This window comes from Poecile atricapillus, chromosome 6, assembly GCF_030490865.1.
Source record: "Poecile atricapillus isolate bPoeAtr1 chromosome 6, bPoeAtr1.hap1, whole genome shotgun sequence".
Lineage (NCBI taxonomy): Eukaryota > Metazoa > Chordata > Aves > Passeriformes > Paridae > Poecile > Poecile atricapillus.
In genome coordinates this window covers 18,180,573-18,198,312 of record NC_081254.1, presented here as the reverse complement: position 1 = coordinate 18,198,312, position 17,740 = coordinate 18,180,573, and the positions used below count along the sequence as shown (strand labels likewise).

Sequence of the window (17,740 nt, the reverse complement as noted above, 5' to 3'; positions counted from 1 at the left end):
CAAAATTTTTTGCAATCCCTTTTGGTAAATCTTACAATTATGTCTTGTAAAACTGTTTTGTTCCTCAAAGTTACTTTTCCCTTTCCTTATAGTTTCCCTGTGAACATAAACATCCAGAAAGTAAAGAAAAACTCCAATACAATTTACCTTGCATAACCACCCCTACAAAGTGTATCTTACCATTTCCCATGGTGTGTGGGCTGTTTGTCCAGCTCCCAATTGATGAAGCTGACTCCACTTCCAAAATGCTGCTACTGTGAGACTTTGGGATGTTACGCCAAGCGGGAACAAATCCACCTGCTCGCTTCATATGAACATCCCTCCAATAAGAGAGCAATTACAGTTTACCATTTAATCTCTCCAGAATAAATTGTATCTGTTTTTTTTTGTATTCACACAAACACTTGCATTTTAATTTAATTTTAAAAGAAGTCTACCATAAGAAAATCTTGGGAGAAACAGGGGAAGAGGAAGTTAATAAGGAGGACAGTAATTCTATTCTCCTCCATAAGATTATGCAATTCATATTAAAACTGTGGTCCAGGAGTTGTTCAGAACAAATTCTTACATATTCTGGCCATGAACACTGCCAGTTTGTGGTTACCTGAAGCTTCCTAAGTCAAGGAAAGAAATACATTGTGCTATTTTTATTTTTACATACAAATATTTCAAGTGTGTTTGAAAACAAAGATTTCTATACAAGGTTATTGATTTCTCATTTTGTACATGTGTCTATGAATCAATGGTTTACTGAAACAAAAGGGACTATGAGCTACTCCAAGTACAAGCCTTTAAATCACAGACTAAGGGTACAGCTATTTCAGATACATCATTTCAGACCGTATTTCTCACGTATTCAAGCCCCGTTCTCTTCTCACTAGCAGTAAGTTATCAATATACTGAGAAGAAGAGTTTCCCATTTCCCTACTATTTCTCCCCTGTCCCAATAAAGCTGTATGTAAAACTAGAACCACTGTTTTGCAAAATATTCTACACCATTATGTAACTACAAAAAGAAATCGAGTCTTCAATCATTCCTAACACGAATTTTGTTGAAATCTACCTGTGGGTGCTTGAGCTTTCAGACAAGGGCATGTCCAGACTAACTGGGCTGTTGCTGTTGCGCTCGCTGCTTTCGTAGCCAGACTCCATCCTCTGTATTAGATGAGGATGTTGATCCACCATATGGTGCTGGGTGCCCCGGCCCAGCACACCACGCTTGTATCTCACATTTGACTGGCTTGACCTTGTTTCATGAACACTGTGTTCCTTCACGTCATTCTCAGGAAGTTCTTTACCTGCCAAGATAAACAATATAGCTTGGTAGAAGACCTAAGCTTCAATACCAGCAAAACATCCATATACATTAGCTTCTCAACTATGTTTAAATCAGAAGCACCATCCTTAATTTTGTGTAAAACCTGCAATATTAAGCAAGAAAAATGCAATACTTTTACAGCTTTCCTAGCAATTTTAAGCAAAAACCTGTTCACAAATTTATCTCTGAATCTTTCCCCTTCAGTATAACCTACCATATTCCCCCTGACGTAATAGTTAAGTCTGGAATGAAAATATTTTCTTCCCCATAATAATTTTTATTTGTACAAGATAATGTTATAGTATATCCAATTACATTTCCAATACTCTGTCAAATCTATTTCAGATGCTCTCATTTTTTACATTGTTTATTTTGCCATTTATGATTTGTTGTGGCTTGTACAGTGGACAGGAAAACTTGGATTTTTTTAATTCTCCCTTATACATTTCACTGTCTTTCCACTCAATTCTTGTTTGCTTCTCTTCCTTCCCATGAGGTGTGTTCTCTTCCCCTTCATGTTCCCTTTACATATTCCATTATGCTTTCCAATTCTTTTCAACTGCCAAAACCAGCGAACTCTCCATGTGCAAGCTTCATAGCTGTAAAATCCTCCCAGATAAATCATCACTGGCTTCCAGACTTTTTTCCTCGCAAGAACTCTACACTGATATACAAGGTACTTTCTGTACCATACTCTGAGCCATCAAGTAAAAAATACCATGATAAGCCAGAGGAAAAACCAGAGTGATACAAAAGCTCACTCCAAAGGATGAACTTTGGACACTTAGTAACATAGCTTGTGTCCATTTAAGCAGGGTAGATGGTATTGTTTCCCTTAATTTTTCCTTAGACAGGAAATGTAGCACACAGAAATCAACCAGAATTACCATACATGCAATATGAATACCCACACAGGATTTAGTCTTCACAAAAATGACTCACCACTGACTGGAATTCCACGTTCAAAATTTAATTTCCCATGCATTGTGAAATAAATCTTCTCAAACTCTTACCTGCTTCTTCAGAGAAAGGGCTAAGCTGAGTGTAGCCACAATGTTTCCTCTTGTCTTTACTGAAGATGCTGTCTATATTCAGAGCCTCTCTTTTGGGTCTCCACGTTGGCCGGTACCTGCTAGACGAACTGGATTTAGACTCACTACTGGTACTCTCCACTTCCCAGTCTCGAGCGTGTGCAGACAGGCTTTTTGACGGTCGTGTTTCTGCCTGATCCACACCATTCCCTCCGCGAGGCGAATTCTGGACGGTTTGGGAAATCTGCTGTGGTCTGCTGTGGATCATATTGCTCACTGTCTCTTTAAATTCCTTCAGCCTGCTGGTGCTGCTGGATGGTTTGGGGGCAGTTCTGGGGGCTTGTTTCTCCTTCAAGGTTTCTCCTGCAGTTTGTGGAGACAGCAAAAGCCACAAAAATAACTTCAATTAAACTAGCTGCCCTACTTACAAAATCTTCATGCAGACTTTGAAAAGTGCAATCCAGAACAACAAAATTATAACACATAAACCAACAGTCCCCAAACAAACAAAGAAACATCTAACCAAAACAGAACTAAACATCAAAAAGCAAAGAGAGGACCAAATAAAGACGAAGATGGAAGAAACAATGAGGGAAACGTACGTACACACTGAGAAGACTAAAAACATTCAGAAAGATACTGATATTTAAAATAAAGTAACATCTCTTGCCTTCACTATGGTATCCTGATGATTGAGCCTCATCTCCTTTCCGCCTAGACCGGCTAGAACTCCTCTTGCGGTCTGCCAGCGAGCCCTTCTTTGAAACATGCCTCTGATTGCACTCACTGTCAGTCAGGTGGCCTGGAAGCAGGAAGAACAGCAGAGATGACAAGAGCCTTCAGATCAAGTATTCACTGTGCTAGGAGCAGCAGGACTCTCACTCCTTAGGAACTGCAGACACTCCGACACTAACTGGCAAGTTTAGGTAAGTTTTTGGTTCTGTCTAGGAGAGGATGTTCCATTTTTAAGATCATAAAAGAACAATACAGCCCCTCCAATAACTCTGGTTAATGACAGCTTATCCATGGGCCAAGGAAAAGACTGACTCTGCTTTGTTTTCTAATAGTCTAAGGACACCATTTTCTTGCTGTCAGTTTTAATGATCATGAACATGAAACTCCTGAGAACAGCTTGCCAGACATTACTCTGTTGACTAAAGACTCAAACACATGAACAAGTTACCATCTGATAATAAATTACTGCACATCATCAGCTGCTCTGGACTAACTATTCATCTATACTCTTTGCCTGTAGCAAACACTACGTAATCTGAGTTAGCCTAGTCTACAGTGAAGAAGCCTCACTTGGCTCTCAAGGGCCAAGCTAGCTAATTCACATCTGCCACAAGCGAAGAGCACACGCACAAATCATGAACATAGATCAGCTGACACGCAACATTCCCTTACTACAGCTTATGTGTCTGAGTGCCAGTATTTTCTCTTGAACACAATTTACTCCCTATTTCCTCACATCAAAGGGGAATTAAGACTATTTGACACCACACATTTTCTGTACTGCTTTTGCTTAATTGTATGGTTCTCACACAGCCACAGTCCTAAACCTGCAAGCACAAACACACGCATGGCTTTACTCACGTGAGTAGTCCCAAGCAGAGATGCAGGATAAGAAGGGAATTTATGATAAGCTACAAAGACTTTTTTCTAGCCTTTATATCACAAACTTTTACCTCGCATAAGATGAGAGGAATGGAAAATTCCTAATAGCAAATAGTGGTCTAACAGCCCCCAGACTACATAGCTGGCCCGCCTGAGCCTTCTCATTGCTCTAGAGATCAGCATAAAAATCAATAACATTAAAAGCAGATTTTACATATAAAATAAAATTGTACCTTCAACAGTTACAAAACTAATTCACTGCTACAGTTGCTACAAAGATATTACAATAAATGAGTAGGAAGGAATCCAAACAATAAAAAGCAAGCTACACAAGGCTCCCTTTTCATTCACAAAGCAAAGAATGATTTTGTGGCCAAATTTTTTAGAAACAAGCAGACTACATAAAAGGAAAAAAAATTAAGGAAGCAAAACAGAAATGTTGGTAATGAAGATAAAAGATGTGCAGTATTTTGGTGACTGAACACAAGTCTGTGCTTTGATGGATTTTTTTCCCCTTCACAGCATGGACTGCCACGTATCTTGTTTGGAACTGCAAGAACAGTATTATCCTTGTAGTGCATCCCCTCAAGACAGAAGAGACTTATGTTTCCCTTCAGCATGCACAACGTCTCTAGTTAAACTTTCCAACCTGATAGAAATGCTTGGTTAGCATCCTTAACTACTGTAAGAGAAAATATTTGACAGTATTTTAGTGCTATTAACACTAGCTGAGGGTTTGCATTGAATAAAAACCAGCTCAGTCTTTTAGAATGAGGGCTGCTAACTTTGCATTAATATTTTCTCCTCCTTTCAAAGACAGAAAATATTGTCCCATTGTCTTTAGACAATAGCTACGGAGGAGATGTCAAGAATCAGAAGTCCACAGGACAAAGGCCTTGTTGTCTTTACTTGGACACTCTGAAAGAAAGACTAAATCCAACATAATGCATGAATATAGGAATTAAAATCGCAAGAATATTAGCTAACACTTAACATTCACTTTTAAAAATTCACTACAATAACAAGCCAGGACTTGTGAGTGCCTAACAATATGCTTAAAAGGTGACTCTTGATGAATGCATCACTTAAATACCTCATCCTCCAGACCTGGGATGGCTTCACAAGCAAACAGCAATATTCAAAGGAAAAGTTTGGTTTTGTAGGAGTTTGTGTGTCTAAGAGCATGTTAGAGAGGAAAATTAAATCAAATGGGTTAAGACAGAACACCCTCTACTCCCTCCCCCTGAAATCTCAGTTGAATAGGGCAGCCAGAATACGCACATTTTTCTCAGCAGCACAGGTGGGTAGGAGCAAAGAGGGCTTATGCAGCCACTCTTCTGCCCCCATTCTGAAGTACCCAGGAGCCTGAGGTCATACACCCCAATGGTGGTCCTTCCCCGGAGGATGATGTGGGATAGGATCCATAACTTTCTGGGCTGGAGTAGTGGGTAAATGGCCATTAAATGAAGAATCCTGCTCTTGCCCAGAAGGATTCAGTTGACAGGTCAGTGTGGATGGCTTCTTTATAGCCCCACCGATCACCATTTGATGACAGAACAGTTGTATTAGTTGGCAGACTGACTTTTTTTGGAAAGGTAGTGGGTAGGTAAAAAAATAGGGGAAATGCCCAGACAAGTGGCTAGCTAAGGGGACAGACTGACCATAACTAAGGCTGAATCAGGGAAGATAAGGACAACTGAATTTAGGTGGAGAACTGGGCTAAGCTGAAGGGAATAACACAGGATAGAATCAATAGGAGAAGAAAGAAAAAGAAAAGGATAAAGTCACTAAAAATGACAGAACAAAAGGTTACATGCTGAACTTCATGCTTTAATGTTTGCGACCATCCCCCTTACTCTCCTTTTCTGCCAATTTCTGCATGGCAAGTTTTGCAGGCAGGAACCGAATCCAATAAACTCTGTGCCATTTTTGCAGACTATTTAAATAGCATACCACTAGCTCTTTCAATTTTGTCTTCTTTGTACTCTGAAGACAAACATATGTCTTGTTTCTGCATCACTCAATTTCCGCTCCAATTTTCTTATCTTTCTCACACTCTAAGTAAGACTGTGACTGATCCCTACAGCATTAAGTATTTGCCAAAACACTGGAAGGACTGTTGGGCTATCTTAACCTGTCTATTACAGTTACTTGGACCTCTGATGAAAAATGAAAGAATAGTAAAAAAAATCAACTTGAAGCATTTTCTTCAGATTTTGATGTACCATAGATTGTTACAAATGAGCCAGTTATGATACAAAAGAGGAACAATTTTACAAATAAAAGGAAAAAAAGCAGTCTGACAGCTTTGACACTGGTGCAACCTAACAGCTGCCGATTCTACTCTTAGGTCTTCTTAGAAAATCTATTTATGGCACAATAAAATAACTTTTCAAACAGAAATAGCAGATCCTTTCTGATGCTACAGAAGTCTGACCTTAACTTTTGCACAACATTTTTAGAAGTGATGTCAGAAGTTACTGTATGCAGAAACAGACTCACTGTGGACACTGTCCATGAATAATTGAGGAGATCAAGTCTTTAGACTTCCAGTTAACCTCTTTTCAACTAAAGAGTGTTCAGGCAGACTGTTCAGCTGCCCAAAGGAACACACATACAGACTGTCTTTTCACTGGATATTCCACCTTAACTTGCTTCCATGGCACAGGCAAGAAACTGTCTTATGCTTCTCACTGGTGCAGTAAATACTACCCACACTCACTTGCACAGAAAGTCCTTAGTTTCCAAGTATGAGGGACCCTGGTGATGAAAGCGCCTTTTTGGGATAGCTGCAACTCCTGAAATTGAGTAAGTAGCACACACAACACTTACCAAACCCTACAACAGAACTGTGCAAACTCAACTCACAGAATTATATAACAGAGCAGGCAGTATTGTGGATAACAGAAAAACAAATCGGTAAATGTTTGCCTGGCCAGACACAGGTCTATAGAAGCCAAGACTTTTCGAACTGTTTTTGTTGGTGAATGAAAACAGTTCATTACAAATCAAAAATCCAATGTATTAAATACTGCTCACTACTCTGTTAAAGATTGTGTGTATATATAGACTGGAATCCACTGCAGTCGTCTTATCTAATGACAATGATCACACACAGATGTAATGGTATCTGCTACCTGTGTCTCTGCTGCTTTGTGAAGCTGCATCATTCTCCACATTGTAGATGACTGTCCCCTGAGAGTCAGAGGAGAAGTGACTGACCACAGACTCATGGTGTGCCTGTTTATAAGCATAGCTGTCTGTAGAGGAATCTGTCCGGGTATCACTCGAGATGGAAGGTTCTCTCCCTAGGGAAGAAAAAAATGTCAAGGAAGCAATGTCAAATTTCAATCTTTTTCAGCTATTATAAAAGTCAAGAAAAGCTAAGACAAGAGCGCAGGGACAACTATAGAGAAGTTAACAGAAAACCTGAATACCTAAGATACCCACTCAGATTCAAGAACACCAGAGATTATGGGAAAAGTCTGCTGCTTTGGAGGTAGGAAGAGTGTCATTCCTTCTGAAAATTTTTTCTTTCTTCCTCTTTGGCGAGTGCAAGTTTATCAAATCTTTTTAACATACATAATTAAACTACATCCATTGGACTGAAAGTACACATTAGTACCATACTAAAATTTTTGTTCATTTTCAACAATATGAAACACTGCTTTGGGGAAAGTAAAAAAAAATTACTCAAGTATGAAATATTAATATGGGTAACAAGAACATCGTGTTATAATAATTAACAGGTTTCATCTCTTACAAATCAAAAGCTTATCTGGTATAAACTTTGTACTGAAATACTTTGATCTAAAGCAAAGTAACCTGCTCCTTCTCAAGAAGCCAGCATTGATCCCCTACTGAAAAGTATGAAGCATCATGATTCAGTTTCAGTAGAGTAATACTTGAACTCGTTGGAAGAGGTGAAAAGGGCAATCTCCTCCCTGCACTTTCAGTAAGTGAAAGTAAAAAATCTGAACAGTTTGAAGACTGTTGGCTATTTTACATATGTGATCTATATGTATATATATATATATATGTATCCTTAATACACAGGATATTAGTTTCATACTCATTTCTTAGCGGAGAAACTAAAGAAGAAAAAAATATAATAGTGAAGGAAGTCATTCTTATGTTTAACTGCAAACACTGACCTTGAGGGCACTTTGTATTTTTGGTGAGAACAAGTCTTGCAGTACATGTCCTATTTAAGGATGATTTAGATCTTTTGAAGTCAGAAACTTCAGTTACTGAAGTCATTAGTTAGTGTTCCTCTCTACATCCACACCACACCAGGTCCTTCACTTCCCCTATCTCCCAATCTCTTTCTCAAAACTTTTTTGGAAAAGATTGCTATCCAAATAATCAACAATCTTAGACCACGACAGAGGTTCACAGATTAAATACTGGAAATCCTCTTCAGAATTCTTGATCAGCTTTAGCAAGCAACAAGGACCCCTGCTGACAATAATATGCTCCAAAGAAGGAAAACATTTCACATGCTGCACTTAAGCATAAAGGTACAAGGCACAGCACCCACATTGCTTACCTGAATCTTCGCTGTCATAGCAAGTCCTGCTATATTGCTGTAAATCCACCTGAGGGGGCAAATCTTGCGTTGACACTGGAGTTCCTCTTGGATCTGCATAGAGCAGCAGCAAAGGCTGATAGTGACCCTTAATGCACTTTGTCACAACATCTTTCCATTTTGGACCAATCTGAATTGACAACCAGAAAAAACGAAAAAAAATCAAGGTTTTCTGTCATAATTTTTCTAGAATAAGTTCTCTTTCCACCCCCCATCAGAATTCTTTCAGAGTTTGATTTTCCACTGACAAACTCTACAGCCAGCACTGACCTGGACTCAGCAAGAAAGCTCTGGAACCAACCTAATTAAAATCCAGGTATTCATCATCCTATGGCTAAATTGATTACAATTCCTGCTAAAAATACAACTACAAAAATAATCATCCCCTTTCAGATGTTTTTCCATAAAAAAATTTTCATCCTCTGAGATCTTCTCACTTTGTATCAACCAAAAAAGCAGAAGAATTTGTTAATGAATAAAATTAACAATAAAAGATACCAGGACAGTAAATTCAAGTCAAAGCTAAAATACTTCAAGTGTGTGAATCCTGCTGTGACAGAACCTCTGCAAGCACTGATAGGCCAGGCAATTAATTCACATCATAATACTAATCTCACAAATCTTCCCCATGTACTAATACAGGTTTCACCTGATACACTGAACATTTACCCCAACAAATTTGCTCCGTATGTGAGTATTCTACTAAAGAAATGCAGTACCAAAATTTGCCAAATTTTCCAGCTAAGTAGTATGACTGAACAAATGCATTAAGAGTTTTTACTCCTCCCTAAGACTGTGTTTGGCATGACTACAGGAGAAAATTTTCCACTCTTATCTTTGTGATTCCATGACTAGAAGGAAAAAAAGGAGAGTGGTATGAAATAATGCCAAACAATCTAATGGGTTATAATGTCATGCCAAGATCTCAGCACTGGTGTCTTTAATGTCAAGGACCTCATGCTTGGTGAAAAGGTTATAAAAAGCACTAACAGAAGAGTGGAAAATCTGTTGTTGGCAGCAAGCACTAGGGAAGACTGGCATGTAGACACTCAAGCAGAGTTCAACAAGAGGCACTAAATAGCTATACTGCTTGTCAGCAAGGGAAAGAGAGGGGTGTTAGCTGCATACACAAGCAAACTGTACATTTCCAAACAGCATAAAAACGAGACTGGAAGCCAAAAGAATAGAACTAAAGAATAGGGCTTTTGAGATTTCTGGTATGTTTTTTTGAAAATACTTCACTTTGCTGAGAAAAAAAGGAGTAAAAAATTTGTGGATCCTGAGTGGAAAACCAGCAAAAAACCTCTCAAAGTCTCAAATCATATGTAGAAAACATATGGATTTACACACAAGCAGCTAACAAATTTCCAACAGAGTATTTTCCTGAACATTTTTTTCTCACCTCTTTGACATGAGCATCATCAAAGTACATCCACTTGCGAATTTTAGTTTGGAAGAAGAAGGTTGAATAATGTTTTCCATAGTAACAGATCATTCCCACCAAATACAACTCTGAGTGTTTTGCTCTGTCATCAGTTACTCTGAAGAAGAGCTTCAAGAAGGGATGTAAGAGAAACGGAAGGAGAAATTAATAAAGTGTTCGGAAGTTTACATACTGCTTTATGTTCAAAGACCTAAAAGTATTATAGAGAGGTGTCCGGCTTTTACTTCAAACCACAGCCAAAAAAACACAATAAATAAGTAATCATGCAATGTTTAAGCAAACCCAGAGACACAGACCAGAAATGGATTCTAACTCACTAGAAGCTCATAAATTGAGCTGGACATGGAGTATGTGCCTACTTGAAGGAAGACATTTACATCAATGATAAAATACCTGTTACATAATTTGAATGTGGTTCTATTTCAACAATTTGTATTCTGTGTCATGCTTGCTGATTATATCAGATACTCTTTAAAAGATTAATTCCTTTTTGCAGAAACAAAATGGTTTGGACAGTAAACAGATGGCATTTATTCTGACCTTAGCAAGGGCTATCCAGAATTTAGCATGGACCAGTTTGTGATGCTAACACAAAAAAATCAACTGCAGATATCAGTAGGTCAAAAGAATTCAGGACACAGAAAAGAAAAAGTTTTCTATTTAATTTAATTTATTAATTTAAAATGGACAGGTCTCATGTTTAATGCATTACTACTTTACTACACAACGACCGCACTCTTTCATAACCACATTTCCATTGGCTCACACTGATTCTGGTACACTGTGAACTGGACAACGCATTTTTTTTACTGTGTATATATATTCACTATTTTATGTAGTATCTCAATGCTGCAATAAGACAAAGCTATAGTTTGGTATACCAACAATTCAGCTCTAAAGCATCAGTTAATGTAGAGTAAGTGAATCCTCCAGGGGGCAAATATATGGATCCTATTTAATTCAGTCTATCATTCAATCACACTGTGCAAGCCACCTCTTAGAGACTGCTCAGTCACAAATAGCTCTTCAGTGTTATGACCACACATTTCACCAAAAAGAGGAGCTAATGATAAAAGAAAAACAACCAAACAACCCCAAAGACCACTAAACTACATTTTGTCTTCAAAAGAAATAAATTTCTGTTCTTTAAAATGAAAGAGCACATATGTATTTTCATAGAAATAGCACAACTCTAAATCAGAATTTTCTTTCACTTAGAAGTATTTTTGAAGTCTCAGATATTTCAAAAACTCAAGAATATACAGTTCACTGCTTTTTCTAAGGCTTTCAGATCCTTGGTTCTGCCCTCTATTCCTCTTTTTATGGACAGCAAAAAGGTAAAGGTGGTGACTGTATATTTTTCTCCATTTTATACTGTAGACTACCATGAAAAAGACTGACTTTGTAAGTAGTGTCAAAATTAAAAAAACTCACATCTCCCAGTTTAAGGCATGTTCCCAGACTGTGAATCACATCCTCAGCCAGATCAGAGTGGTCTGAGTCCCAAACCAAGCCAATGGTGATGATCTGTGGCGAGTTCATCAGCACACGACGAATACGGATCTTCTCCCCACAGTTACTCTGAGCATATAAATAAAGCAAGACACTGAATATAATTCTGTGCTTATTATAATGTTAGGGCAAGGCACTAACAAATCTAAGTCTCAGAAGTACAGCCTCCAAAGGGGAGGTGGTGAAACATAGCAGATATGCTCAGTGCCAAGGTAGGAGCTTCTCACATCATAGATGAGATGTGCTATCAGGACTATCCTGCCTTCTCAAGCTTAAAAGTGAACACTGCCAATTCTTCCTCCTGCTATTGATAATGATTAAAACACAGAGCACAAAAAAAGCTTCTTTAAAAAAAGACAAGCAAACTTACATGAAAGATCCCAGTAACTCTGGGATAGTAATTCTTAGGAATTGGATGGAAAAGTCACTTTTGATCAGAATCCCAGATTAAAAATAGTATGTACAGAGACCAATGCCTTATATGACAGTGTCAGAAAAGTTTTCTGCCTTGCTGAAAAAGCAGAAGTCCTGCTTTGCTGTTAAATTTGAGTGTTTCTACATGGCACCTCAAACATTCCATCTTAGACAGTATAGTTAGGTCAGTATTTGTATAAATATGAGAACAGCTGGAAAATAAGGAGAATAAGAGGTGTTTTAGTAACTCATAGGAGTTCTACAATATTTATTTCCCGTTTTGATTTTTCTTCCCCTTTTTTACTTTTTAAATAAGTACCAGTGCATTTTGCAGGGGAGGGGGGTGTCAATGATGCAACAGAGTGGGGAGGACATGACAAATACTACGACAAAGGCCATTTGCAACATTCATTTTTCCCTGAGGCACATCACAAAGGTACCCCTACCAGAGTGCAGGAAAAAAACCCCACATTTTCATACCAAGAATTGTTTCTTATGTCTACAGAGTCCAGTTTCACAATTGGATATAATAATTTCTGACTCTAAAACCAGGGAAGAGATCGCAAAGCGTCTCTTCCTCACAGCAATCTAGAAAATTTAACCAGAACTTCAGTCCCAACCATCAGGGAGAGACAAAAACAAAAAATTATAAAAGCAAAGAGAAACTGTAAGAGGACTCTTGTGGATGTTAGCTCTGGATCAGGCAGCAAAGTGCCTGTGAAACTGCAGGCCTGAGAAGCTAGCCTGGGAAAAACATGAGAAAGAATTAAAACAATCCTCAGGGACAGAGGACAGCCTTGCAGGTGTTGTTTTCTATCCCTTGTTTTCTTTGCAAGAGAAAGTCAGAGGGTGTTGTGCCCCACTGACCAATGATGGTGATGTAGTGGTTTACTAACCAATGAGAGTTTCCTTTCTGTACTTTCCACGTATCGGTCTATAAAGAGACCTGAAGCAATAAACTAGAAATATTATCCTGTTCTGACTCCATGAGAGTCTGTGTCGTCTCTTCCCAGCCGTTCCTTAATAGAGCGACAGACTCTGATGCTTAAATGTAGATATGAGGTTTTAATATTAAGATGACTTTATTCACACATATTTTGAAAGGGTCATTTAAAATACAAGCAATTCTGTTTATTACCTCCCAACCTATCTCTCAAATTGTCTTTGCTTCAGCATTTTCAGCATGAGAGCAGGAGCACTGCATCCTGATAAAAAGCTTCCTTTGCATAACTTTGAGGCCGCACTCAGCTAAACCTCAATAGCAAATTTTTTGAGTATAAAAAGAAAGGGGCAGCAAATGCTGATATGCAATTTTATCATGATTATTTCACAGTCAAATAGCAGTTTGCCCTGACCAAGAATGTATTTCTATTAAATTTCACATTCTTTGGTCATTAAATAGCTGGACTCATATGCATCTTTTAAATGAAAATAAAGTATCTTAATTTCTTTTACTTAGATAAGTAAGCCACTATTTGCCAATATTAAAAAGTATATATTTCAGTGGAGACTGAAGTATTCTACTGAACTTTTTACTGAAGGTTGCAGAGTTATAGAGAGGGAAGCCAGGTATAAAATGGGAATACTTACACTGGACCCAGGTACACAAACCCTCCTGTTTAAGCTAATGCACCTAACAGTAGCATTACATGAACCAGCAACTCTGCAGCTGTTTCCTGCCCTCCTTATTAATCAATATGTAAAATAAGTTTGATGATCACTCTTTTTGCATATTTATTAAAAGTCAGAACAAGATACTGAACTCTTACTTTAGAAATCTACGTTTCATTTTAAGTACATAAAAAATAAGCATCTATTCCTGTTTTTAATACTTGTGGCTAGTCAAAGAAGCACACATAATCACTAAGGTTTCCCTTCCTTCATTGAGTGACTGTGAAATGCTGAATTCACACCCAAAGAAAAGTAAGGCTACTCACTGGACAGTTTCGCAGATCCCCCATAGTGCTGGCATTCTGCAGGAGCTCTCCAAACATATCTGGAGTTGGTTTCTCCCGCCTCTCCAGCATACAAATAGCTTGATTGCTTCAGTATAGACAAGGTATGGAAAACGAAAGTTTAACAATAAAATAAAAACACAAACCCACACTAATCTAGCATACATTTCACCTTTTCACCTAATTTTTTTTTGAAGTTAAGGAACTTAAAATACACAAGACTTTTTATATTTAATATTGTGGTACAGAAAAAAACTACATCATTAATTGTGAATTACTATATTGTCCACAAAAATACTGCATAAAGAAAACAAGTAAAACTCAAAATAGAAATAGATTGTTTGGCTTAAAATTTGCATCTTAAAAGAAAAGTTAAGCATTTTGATAAGTACTTGGTTTCGAAATTAAATATTTGCTTCAAAATGCGCCCCCTTCAATAAGCACAATTATACTAAAGTAGTACAGAAAGGAACATTCTGAATAATATTACAAACAAAAAATAGCACAGTACCTAATTCATTTCACTGTCCAAGTTGAAAGGAAGATGACAATATGTAAAAAAGAGTACTAGAAGCTTAAAGCATGCTCAAGCTTAAAATGGTTTCAGAGGTAAATAAATACAGTAGTATGTATCGGCATTTCTAAAATAATGCATGACTTAAGATCTATTGTGGTATTTCCTAAAAAATATTGAATACCATTTACATAACTATTTTCTCCTTTTTATAATAAAAAAATATTCCGATATACAGTGTCTGCTGAAACCTAATAAAAATCTACAGCTTGATGGAACAGCAGGCAGAAGCCACAAGGGGGATGCTTTACAGTACTCTTGCTACACAGTTTGTAAAGTGGTACCTTTTAAAAGGTCTGCATGTGAAGGGCAACTAGCAGTTTTCATGACAATTTTTTCAGGCTCTAACTACATAACTCACATGTTTATGCTGGACATAAAACAAAGAGAAGTTCTAACGCCAATAAAAATTTCAAGACAGAAACAAATAAAAGATTCCTGCCTCAATCAGATTTTAAAAGCTTTTAAATGAGCAGCCATCTACTCAAAGACTTCTCCAGCATTAGTTCAAACAATCTGCTACAGACCTAGTGCTCATGCTCTGTGTACCGCCTTTGATGAAAGGTCACAGTGACCAGGGTTGTTTCCCCATAACTAGATTAAACAAGAGCTATATATACACGTCAAAGAAAAGAGGATTTGAGGAACTATGGGCTGGTCAGTCTCACTCCACCACCTGGGGCCATGACAGACCAAATCAATCTCCTTGGAAATCAACCCCATGCACGTGAAGGATAAGGCAAGTCAGAGCAGTCAGGGCAGATTTATCAAGGGCAAACCATGTCTGACCTCCAGTGCGAGTTTCTCGTTCTGTATCTTCCCCTAGTTATCAGAGAACTGCCCTGGTCACCATGATGGAAGAAAAAAACCCTCCAGTTCACAAGTGGAACAGGCAGCCCAGAGAAGCCACAGAATTTTTGTCCTTTAATCACTTTCAAAACTCAGCTACACACAACTCCAAGCAGTTGATTTAGCTCTGAAATTAGCCCTGCTTTAAACAGGAGGATGGAGTAGATCTCCAAAAGTCCTTTTCAATGAAATTTTTTGTTGTTTTTCTTATCTATCTTCTTAAATCACTTGCTCACACATTAAAGTCTTTCAAAATGTACATGAGTCCTTGCTACTACAGTTGTCAAGACTCAGAATCATAAACAAGCAGACATACTGATCCATGCTTAAACTGCCATCTTCTGCTTCACTAAATCCTCATATTCTTTATCACAGTTATCAAACCTCTGCCAACTTTGAACAAACCATGTTTTAGACATTTGATCAATAAAGATCATAAAGATCCAACTGCAATACTAGTATGGGGGGGGGGGGGGGAAGAAAAAAAAGGGAGGGGGGAAAAAAAGAGGGGAGGGAGGTGCTCTGTGAAAAACTCTACTCACCAGAGTGAGGTTGTGGAAATATAATGTACCATCTGGATGAAAGGTAACGGGTCAGAAGTGGCACCACAACTGGTACAAACACACTAAAAAGAAAGAAAATATAATACATTGACAAGATAAAACAGGTATTTCCACTGCAACACTTCTGCCTGTACATTTCCTTATTGTGGCAATGCATGTTTTGGGAATGAAAATATAAAACTTGAGAACTGGCCTTTGGTATTAAGCACATAAAGTTACCTCACCTGCTCAAATAAAGTCATTGCAAACTTCTGGTGGGAAACACAATGCGGTGCAGTGCAAATATCTTCCTTTGTCTCATCTGCAATGTGGAAGTGAATTCGCATTAACAGGTTTTCCTAGCCAAAGGAAAAAAGGAAAAAATGTATTAGATAATTTCAATTGCAGACAAAAGTTAAGATATAAATCACAAAAGCATGCCAGGTGCAATAATGTTACAGACAGAAGGCTCATGCAAATTTGTAAAAGTTGCTTCAAAAACAAAGAAGTTGGTATTTCTTGGATAAAAAAAGAAAATGCCCTCCACTTCTGATTTGAAATGCTGGATCAGGTAACCATTAATTTTATTTACTAGCAGTGCTGAAGACTCTGCTGCTGAATTTTCTGTCCAGTTCTCAAGCATCCATGGATACGATCAAATGTAACAGAGTACCTATGCAGTTTTAAAAAGCACTGGATTGACACTAACTTCTCATCAATACAAAACTAATCAACTTCTACATTCCATGAGAGCTCTGAAATATGCCACATCAACTACATTCTATCAAAAAGGGGGAGAACTAATAAATGAAGAGGCAGACTAAATTCTGTATGAAACAAAAGGACTGAACATTTCCTATATATTAATTCATACAGCTACATCTGTTTTAAAGTTCCCAGGAGTTCTTGTCCCAAGACCTTATCTCCTCTTGCTGTTGCCAATATTAATCTGTGGGTGCCAGAAATCTCTTGGTAACTCTTCCAGCAGAACCCTTTTCACTAACCCTACTAACTGCCTGGCTGGTTTATAGGCCTGCAATAAACAGGTCCAGATTAATCATTTGACAAAACAGCTGTGACATGGTATAGTTTCCCTTGAAAAGTTTTCCTGTGAAACCACAATTTCAGAGTAACTGGAAAACAAAATGTCCTTTCCCCCTTTCAAGGTGATCCTTAAAACCAGAATCCTAGATCATATTTTTAGAGCAATTTTTTCATAATTCACATCTAATGCACACTAGAGGGGGGAAGCAGTACTTATGCAAAAGAAACTGTAAAAACAGTTACCAATGATAGTACCATTTCCAAATCATTAGTTTGGGAATCTCTCTGTGCACTTTTCCAGGCCAGACATGCAAGGTCTGTTGCTATTTGGGGAAAGAAGAAATTGAGGGGAAAAAAAATCAGGGAAGATTGGGTAGTGGTGGGCCACATCTGCCTGTCAAACCACCTTGCAGTTATACTCACAAAACATTCAGCAGCATCATCCATGATGCCCAGCTGGAAGCGTTGCTCATCCTGAAATGTCTTTGCAAGAGCAGTGCGCAGGGCATCAGAAGGCAGTACCTTCTCACTGCTACACTGAAACTGGTTGAATATACCCTAGTAAAAAACCAAAATGATAGTTATCGTGTTTTTTCAAAATATGACTCAATTTATCTGAAAACAAACAGCAAACATTTAACTTGCTTGGACCCTGCAACACACAGATACTTGTACAGTACACAGACTACAAGAGAAAATCCTAAAAGTTCCTCCTTTGAAATTATATGCACCTTTGTGTATTTCTTCTTTTCCGCTCACATATACATGGGAGGATTAGGAGTTTAGGATGAAATTTCCCTCCATATCAATCCCCTTGGATCTACTTTTCTTTCAAATCTGACTCCTGAAGCA

At 37.9% G+C, this 17,740-nt stretch overlaps 1 protein-coding gene across 6 annotated transcripts in view; it reads right to left on the bottom strand.

The window, feature by feature from the left end:
* Positions 1 to 17,740, bottom strand: part of USP54 (ubiquitin specific peptidase 54) — a 93,358-nt gene that overhangs the window by 16,594 nt on the left and 59,024 nt on the right. For all 6 annotated transcript variants that reach the window (XM_058841474.1, XM_058841472.1, XM_058841473.1 and 3 more), the window contains 12 exons: positions 17,312 to 17,446; positions 16,090 to 16,203; positions 15,845 to 15,927; positions 13,862 to 13,967; positions 11,433 to 11,579; positions 9,957 to 10,106; positions 8,516 to 8,684; positions 7,104 to 7,274; positions 3,020 to 3,151; positions 2,332 to 2,712; positions 1,064 to 1,298; positions 181 to 320 (listed from right to left, as the gene is read on the bottom strand). In XM_058841474.1, coding sequence (XP_058697457.1) covers positions 181 to 320; positions 1,064 to 1,298; positions 2,332 to 2,712; positions 3,020 to 3,151; positions 7,104 to 7,274; positions 8,516 to 8,684; positions 9,957 to 10,106; positions 11,433 to 11,579; positions 13,862 to 13,967; positions 15,845 to 15,927; positions 16,090 to 16,203; positions 17,312 to 17,446 — 1,963 coding nt within the window. The remainder of the gene's footprint in view (positions 1 to 180; positions 321 to 1,063; positions 1,299 to 2,331; positions 2,713 to 3,019; positions 3,152 to 7,103; positions 7,275 to 8,515; positions 8,685 to 9,956; positions 10,107 to 11,432; positions 11,580 to 13,861; positions 13,968 to 15,844; positions 15,928 to 16,089; positions 16,204 to 17,311; positions 17,447 to 17,740) is intronic.